General features: G+C 39.2%; 1 protein-coding gene across 1 annotated transcript in view; it reads left to right on the top strand.

Annotated features, from left to right (window-relative positions):
- Positions 1-542: 542 nt before the first annotated feature.
- LOC102202099 (macoilin-1) overlaps positions 543-9137 on the top strand; it is a 31864-nt gene continuing 23269 nt past the window's right edge. The window contains exon 1 of the mRNA XM_005731071.1: positions 543-805. Coding sequence (XP_005731128.1) covers positions 659-805 — 147 coding nt within the window. The 5' untranslated portion in view covers positions 543-658. The remainder of the gene's footprint in view (positions 806-9137) is intronic.

Here is a 9137-nt window from a genome sequence, read left to right as displayed (position 1 = left end):
ATAATATTATTGCTTCATGTCTGTGAGGGAAAAGTATTAATTTTTTGTGTGTGTATTTGTATTGTTTAATCTTAGTTTTCAAGTAAGTTGGAGGAATGCAATACTAATTTGTTGCACTGAATCTCGAGATCTTTTGTCAGGTTCAGATGCACTCGGTTCTTTTTTAGGCATCCTGTTTCTAATCCAAAGGGACTGTATTTGATGTGGCGAGATAAGGACTGGACAGTCTCTGGACAGACTGATGTATGTGTCTTCCTGCCTATTAAAATGTCTCTTCTGTGCTTCCGCCAACTTATTCCCCTCCCATCACTGGTTTATTAAAAGAAATAACAAGGGAAATGTAACCTTTCTTCTTTGCTACACATGCAGCAAAGCTATTTTAGCTGTGTTAACATAAGCTGTCTGATTTTAACTCAGCCCATGCAAGTTTAGATAAAATGACTATAGAGAATGAATTTATCTTATGCAGCAAAATCCACCATGGCTAATTATAGATATGAATAAACTCAACAACAAACATGCTTTAACAAACATGTAATCATTTCTGTTTTACACAATCTGCATTTCAGGAAGACAAACCGACGCCAAAGCTGTAAACATTTTCTGGCTGTGGGACTAACTGTTGAGACTCGCTGCTGCAGCTGATAAGCCCCACAGGATGGCAAGACAGGGCTTATCGAGTCCGACCAAACCAGAAGACCTCTGCTATCGTTGCACCCGCTGGCAGAGGAAAAACTCATCCCCTTATCACCCCTCTGCTGGGGGAATAGAAACTCCTTGCAGCTCCCCCGTTTGCTCACTTCAGGTAGTTCACTCATCTGTCTTACAGCTTTTGGTTTGAATCCCATATGCTGTGATGTGAGCAGAGAGGACTTTTTGGCTTACGCTCAGTGTTATAAAAGTGCAGTCCAAGTGTTTATTTTCAATGAAAGAAGTTTGTTATTGCATGGAAAGGGAACTAATTTCCAAACAATGGCAGTCAGTGCGACAAGGCAGCAATAGGAAATCTAATGTGTAAGTTGGATTGGACTATTTTATGAGCTGGAATAAACACACCCGCCACTTAGTGAAAAGTGGAAACTCAAGGCAAGAAAAAAAGGATCCAGTTGGGATGAATTCCAACCAGACGAGCCTGTAGATCTATCTGTGCTCCTCATTGGTAGACTGCATGAGCCTGCCTCACACAGACACAACCTTATGTGAACCAGGAACCCGCTGTGTAGCTGGGACATGTGGAGTTGACCCCTGAGGAGAAGCACTCTCTCTCAGCCTTGCATGTGGGAAAGTAAGAGCATTTCTTTTTCAAATGAGCAGTTAAAGTAAAAGCATGCAATCTGAAAGAAAATGAGGGTATCCAACTGGTCATGGAGGGATAAGTCTGTATTGACAATTTAATCACGCCTTCTCTGGATGTGATGCTATTTTCAGGGGCAATACAGCGGGGAAGTTGTCATTTAAAACTAAGCTATACCTATATCTTGCTAATGATGAACATGTGTATGCTTTCATAATTCAGAGCCAGATAGACTTCTGTTGCTTTAGACTAGATCAGCCACAACAAACACAGAGACGCATCAGAGCCAAAGTAGCACTTTTTTCAAAATACATTTTAGCTCATCTGCCTGAAGGATGTCATCTGTTGTCCATCCATCCACAGTTCACAGGAATCCCCACTTCTCCCAGAGTAGTGGTCAACTTTTATTAAAACTTGCACACAATGATCACACAAATGGTCTTTAAATAAACTATGCTTGAGGTCAAGGTCATATCTGTTGTTTTGCGCTACTCCTGAATATGCCAGTTTGGATTATTATGTTTATAAAATGAGTGTTTGTGTGCTCCTTTCTGCCATCTATACGTAAGTTGGATTACAGCATAATTATGTCTTAAGCTAGGTTAGGTCTGGTCAAAAGCTAGTACCATGGCACTGGGTCTTGATTGGCAATGACAGGCCAGAAATCCGGTTCACCAACATGATCAGCATAACATTCTGTATTTATGAGTGAAAAACCTGAAGGATGCTTTTCAACATTCACAATCCTATATCTGCTATTCCCACCCTGTTGATATATTTTTGACGAGTCTCTTCTTTTCAATGATAATTCTAGATGGAAGCTACAAGCCAATAAAATAATGCTCGGTGTCAGTTGGATAACATCAAGAAATGCTTTGGTGGCATATCATGGAGGTTTTGGTTCTAAAGATGCTTAGTGGCTGACAGTATCTTTTGTTATGTGCTAAAATGGAAACTTAGAATTGAAAGAAACCCGGCCCGCTGTCACTCTCACATCATTCTCTCTCTTTAATTCTTACAAAGACTCCAGCCCTACCACCTGCTAGATGGTGATGATTATTATTTTGCTGGTCTTGATCATGGACAAAGTGGTACTTTTGGGATGATATGGATGAGGTCTTCCTTTTGCCATTATGCTAATACCAGTAAGATAATTGACATGGCTGTGGTTAGTACTCAGTCTTTATCCATGCTCCTGAATTTAAACACTTTAATTTGGTGGTGAATGAGACCTTTTTCTGTACTCCTCAAAGAAAAATGTGTGATAGATTGTAAGCTGTATGAGCTATTACATCATTAGCGTACTATTTTATTGATTATATCAGTTGGGCGACCTTTAAAACTATTAAAGTCATATGTAAATGCACAATACTGTCACAGTCTGTCAGTAATGGAGTTTTAGACCCAAAATGCAAAAAAGGGGAAAAGGCGAGCTGTAACAAAAAGTGACGAGTTTATTTTGGCTGTTAAAAAAATGTCCAGAGAAAATAACATAAAGGGCAAGGGAGAAATGTGAAACAAAGTTTGAAAGGAAAAAGTAAACTACGTACAAAGTTAAAGGACCACACGAAATCAGGAAACACTGAGTGCATGCAAACAAAAGCTCTGACAAACGACTAATGGGAGGACAGCACTATTTATCTGTACCCACACAGAAGAGCAAGCAGGGAGGTGGAGACAAAAGGGGAAAGCAAGACACAGCTGAACTAAATCATGGCGGATGAGAAAAGGGAAGTAAGACCAAGAGCAAGACTCAAGGGACGACTAACTATCACAATAAAATGGGACGTGAGAAGAGATAACTAAACAGGGAAACACAGACACATGGATGACCCTAATACAGAAGTACTGGGACAAGAGGAAGGAACAATAACCTCTAATGCAACCAGGAACTCAGAAGAACACTCAAGAATCAAAAAGAATAATTAAAACCACAAAAACAAAACTTGAAAGTCAAAAATACTTGAAAGATCCTGCGACAAATGGCCCATTATTTTGTATAATCTAATTATAATCTAACCGCTTAAATCAAGGCACTTAAATATAAAAGAAAAAAAATCTAAAATTCTACTTGTGGTGTATATCATAATTAATCACTGCTATCAGATGCGGTCTCAAACTGTGGATGTTTCTTGGCTCAAGTTTGTGTTTTTTTTTTTTTTGTATTTCCTCCTAACCTCTGCCAAATCCACCCTGCTCCTCTTCCTCTCTGTGAGTTTACACCTCACGTAAAGTCAAAGGGCATCTGCTCCTGCCGGCAGTGTTTTTCCTCAGAAATAGTGTGCCAAAGTAAATTTCCTTTTTAATCTCTGCTAATTACTGACCCAGTCAAACAGACCATTTACTCACTAACAGCATATGGTGGTTAGATAGGTAAGAATGCACATCACAAACGCAGGTTTTTGTTATGCATATCTTTATTGAAGCTGACCAATCAGTACACATTTGGACATGGGGCATTTAGATAATCTGATTGGTGCATTTACAGGAGGCGGGGCACCAAGAGGCAACAGTTGGGTTGTTGCAGCCCCACTGCTGCTTCAGCTGGGGACAGTTACTGTACTTATCAGAGAAGGGACAGGGGTTGGCTGCGAGAGAGAGAAAAGCATAAAGAACATAATAAGCATTAAGTTGGTGAGGAGACAACAGTTTTAGGTTAGCTTTGTTTATCAGCTAAAATAAATTTAGCTATAAGATGATCCATTAAATTTGGTGCTTAGTTCAGATAAAATAATTGTTGCGGATGATTTTAACATCCATTTAGATACCCGAAAATGACAGCTCCAACACTACATTTACTCCAATATTAGACTCAACTTGCTTTTCTCAGAATGTAAAAGATTACTTTAATCACACTCTGGATCTTGTTCTCACATAAAAAGCATAAGAGCTGAACATTTAACACTAATCCCTGAAAACCCTCTTCTGTCTGATCATTTATTGATAACATTGGTTAATACATTTAATTAAAGTGGATGCCATTCTGAAAGTGCTGTAACAAAATTTATGCATATAATCCCCACTGTATTATTGTAGTGTCTTTAACCTACAATATAAAGTGCCTTAAGCTGACTGTTGTTGCGTGCAACTTTATTGTATGTGGTGCACACAGAACCAATGTAACTTCATCTTTACACAATATATTACTTTATCAAAGGCTTACATTGAAATGTCCCTAAATGTCTGCAAAACAGAAACATGTATATCTCACCTTGTTTACAACTATTATATTCCTATAGGATATTTCTACTTACTGCACAGGTTGTTTTCACAGGCGTTGGGACAGTCACCGCAGGAGGGTCCTTTCTTGTAGGGTTGGGTTAACTGGTAGTTTCCACTGTAATTGTAGGTCAGACCATCAAATATTAAAAATTACAGCAAACACTAACGCTGGATGTCATCCCAAACATGTCACAGTTATCCTATGAGAACTCAAAGCAACTCTGAAATACAATTTAATGACAAATTATATGCAAATTTCTGTGCATTAAATGAATGACAAAATCCACATATTCTTCTTGAAGGAATTGCAATTCAATCACTGCTCCTAGTGATCATTTCATCATTGTATATTAGAATCACTAATGACTTAGCTTATGAGGGTCTAAAATGTACAAATAATACTAATACAGGTTGCAGACAAAAGAAGACGTTCAAAAGATTAAAATGTGCCATTTTATACAACACATCATTATGGTAAGATGCTAGATACGTACGGTGGGCAGTAATGGCAGACGTAGAAGTACTTGTAAGCAGAGTTGGGACAGTAGGCCATAGCACAGCCGATCTGATTAGACCTGTACCAAACAACCTGCACAGAGAGACAAAATACAAATGTTTTTAAAGCCAGGGTTTGGGCTTAAGAATCACTTTTAGTTAAGTGCATGTATATGTATCACTGTACCTGTGTGTAGTGTCCCACCACTCCTCCATTGATAGATCCCACGCCATAGCTGAAGTCCTTCACCTCGTCATACCAGGACTGGATTGCATTGCTCCAAGTGTTCTGAAAGCTGGACATGTACAGATTTTCCCCACAGCTGCTGGCTAAGAGGAGGAGTGAGATAGTTTAATCAGGTTGGTGAGACTTTTTAAATCCCAAAACAAATGAATGCTCAGTTCGAGATCACTCATCAAAGAAAATTCATCATCATCATCATCATCATCATCATCTTGTGAAATCAAAGGACTTGAGAAAAGCATCTTTGCAAAATATTGCCCAATAAATGAAAGATGATGATGGCAGTTCAGAAAAATAACACTTTCTAAAACTTAGAGAAACAAACAGAAAAGAATTACAAAATGTTAACAAACCAAACTGTTAAGATAGTGATTCATAATGTGCTGTTATATGCATCTTTCCCTGTTTTTCCGTATTGCACTGCCGTGCCACTCTCAATCTGACATTTCTTACCTTCGGGACAAAAGCAAACACAAATACAACTGAGTTAATTAAACTGCGCTGCCATAAATATATCTAAAATGTACTTCCACATCACTTTATAAACTTAAAAGTAAAAAAACAAAACAGTTAAACATGTAAAAAACAAACACAAAAGTGCTTTTTTTTCTGTGCTTTTGTGGTGTTTTTTTTGTAAGGCGCGAGGAGTAATGAGGAACTTACTGCTGATCACTCTGTCGCTGGCAGGACTATGCTTCATGGAGCAGGTGTTAGCCCATCTCTGAGCAGTGGCTTCAGCCTCATTGTTCCAGTTCTGCAGGGAGCAGAGGACAAGACGGCCCGTTAAATCAGAACATGTAGATAAGAACAAATGTGTACACAAAAAAGTGCTGTGTGCTTTCATTATTAAGCTGAACATGACACAACAGTATAATGTTAGTTGTGCAAAGCATTAACATTATAACTTCTGAGTTTTACCATCTTCAACATGTTGCTCGCAGTAGGCTGAACATTCCCCCTCAGAGTATTGTGCTTGTTCACAATCTCATTCTTCTCAGTCGTAGTGGTCACTAAATGAAAGCATTAAAAGCAAATTAACACCTTGAATGAGAGATTAAATATAGTTCATATCAGTCAAGATTTATGTATGAATAACTGCCACACTCACCCTGCTTCAGATGTGATATTCAGAGATGAGAGAAAAAATAATGGTAAAAAAATTATTGTTCAAAAAATGAAGAAATAACCAAATGAAAACAACTTTAAAGAGGATATATGACTTTACTTACCCCCAAGGTGCCAGGCACCTGAAGGACTGCAGTGAGGCCCAGAGCGCACAGCAGAAGAAAAGTGTAAAACGTCATTGTTTAATCTAAGACTGTCAATGACTGCAAGAGCCCGCAGGTCTCATTTATAGAGCCAGTACCACTCAGACATGTGTGAACCAGTAACACGTCACAACAATGACATTAAGCAATAATAAGGCATTAGTAAATGCTTAATCCATCATTGGTAAAGCATTACTCATCCTTAGCACATAATATGTGGCGAGGGAAATACATGTTTCTTTTTCATTAATGAGCTCATAAATAATGTGTTCATGTTCATTATTTATAAAGAAAGTGATTAGCAAAGTGTTTAAATGCACATATATATTTAATCATTAACTCATTGTGAGTGTGTTAGCGGAGGTTTTATAAAAACTTATTTGATATCGTAATTTATGGTTTATTCAGCCAGTTATTATTTTAAACAAGTTTTTTTTTTAATATAGAAGGCTAATTAGAAATACTAGTACTGGTCAAACTATGAATTTTTCTTATTGAATTCTTTTTGTGATCACTCTTAAGAAATGCACCCTACTGGGTCTGCTCCTCTTACTCTCTGCAAGTTTAACCCTGCTATAAAGATAATGCTAACGGCCCTTGGGCTAACAGCAGTGCTTGTCCTCAGAGTTGACCACCAAAGTAAGTTTCTTCTTTAATCTCTGCTAATTACACATCAAGCAAACAATGTACTCTCCTAGAGCATAAAAAATGTACATTTTTCATATGGCGGTTTAAGGGAACAAAGCTGGGAAGACACAACACGAATACACGTTTTTAATAAGCATATGTTTGTTGAAGCTGACCAGTCAGCACGTTTGTGGGATTTAGATAATCTGATTGGTGCACTTGCAAGAAGTGGGAAACCACAAAGTCACAGTTGGGTAGTTGGAGCTCCACTGTTGCTTCAGTTTGGGACAGTTACTGTGATAAAGAAGCATAAAACAAAAGCATAAAAATACAGGTTGCAGACAAAAGAAGACATTCAAAAGATTAAAATGTGCCATTTTATACAACACATCATTATGGTAAGATGCTAGATACGTACGGTGGGCAGTAATGGCAGACGTAGAAGTACTTGTAAGCAGAGTTGGGACAGTAGGCCATAGCACAGCCGATCTGATTAGACCTGTACCAAACAACCTGCACAGAGAGACAAAATACAAATGTTTTTAAAGCCAGGGTTTGGGCTTAAGAATCACTTTTAGTTAAGTGCATGTATATGTATCACTGTACCTGTGTGTAGTGTCCCACCACTCCTCCATTGATAGATCCCACTCCATAGCTGAAGTCCTTCACCTCGTCATTCTAAGTCTGGTTTACGTTGCTCCAGGTGTTCTGAAAGCTGGACATGTACAGATTTTCCCCACAGCCGCTGGCTAAGAGGAGGCGATAGTTTAATCAGTGTGGTGACACTTTTTAAATCCCAAAACAAATGAGTGCTCAATTTAAAATCACTCATCAAAGAAAATTCATCTTCATCGTCTTCGTGAAGTCAAGTGTGAGTGCTCACATTAAGAACTCGAAGGAAATTTGCTGTCTTGCCTCGTGAAATCTAGTAAAGTGATGACGACGAAGGGCCCCTTCATAAAACAATAAAGGAAACATGATTACATCGGTACAGAAAAAAGACAAACATAAAATACCAGTTAAACCTAGACCAACAAACGAGAAATAAGGATTTTTTTTCTGTCCAACATGTAAGGATTCATTATGTGCTGCTATTTGCATGCTTCTGTGTTTTTTCCATGCATGGTTGTACTACTGATTCAAAATGACTGATTCCTTGTGGTTACTGGATTAAAGCAGTCAAAGAAACAGGAACTTACTGCTGATCGCTCCGTTACTGGCAGGACTGTGACTCATGGAGCAGGTATTGGCCCATTTCTCAGCATTTGCCTGTTTTACCATCTTCTACATGTTGCAGGAGCTTCCATGTGGTACTGAGGCAGGTTATTGGCCAGTCGTTAGATGGTGAGAGTCTCTTCTGGGGATCCTTAGGGATCAGGACAGTCCAACCTTCAGTTAGCCATTCTGCCATGCACTCAAGGAGTGCAGTCAGCTTCTTCAACCAGTAGGCATGAATCATGGCGGGACCTGGTGCTGTCCAACTCTTCATACCGGAGACCTTTCCTGGGATGTTTGTCAATGTGATGGTTACTGGACCCTGTTAGGGAGATTCCTGTGTTCTGCTCTTACATCCACTAGCCACTGAGCATCGCGATTATGGATTGTGTCCTTCTCCTATATGCTATTTCAGTTTTGCTCCATCTCCAACATTGGTGAGGCTGTTCTCATATTGTTCTCCTGCTACTGGGAGTACACCTTAGATGGTTCTGTGGGGTAGAGCTGGTTTGTTCTTCTGGGCTCTATCTCTCTGGTATACCTCTTCAAGCGCCTGGGTGTGAGTCTTTGCTTGGCAGTTTCCAAGGTCTCGGGTACCAAGGCACCTTCTTCATTGCACCTTTCTGCAACTGTGATAGTTGGCTAACTTCCCTCTGTGCTATCTTGATCTTGGCCTCTAGTCTCCTTCTCCATGGAGGGTACTGCTCCTTGTGGCTGTTCATCTTGTAGCCAAGCATCTCACGGATCATTGTTACTGTGGTGTAGATCAGCT

The sequence above is a fragment of the Pundamilia nyererei genome, unplaced genomic scaffold, assembly GCF_000239375.1.
Source record: "Pundamilia nyererei isolate P.nyererei 1_Seehausen unplaced genomic scaffold, PunNye1.0 scaffold00041, whole genome shotgun sequence".
NCBI lineage: Eukaryota > Metazoa > Chordata > Actinopteri > Cichliformes > Cichlidae > Pundamilia > Pundamilia nyererei.
This window is presented reverse-complemented; position numbering and strand designations above follow the sequence as displayed.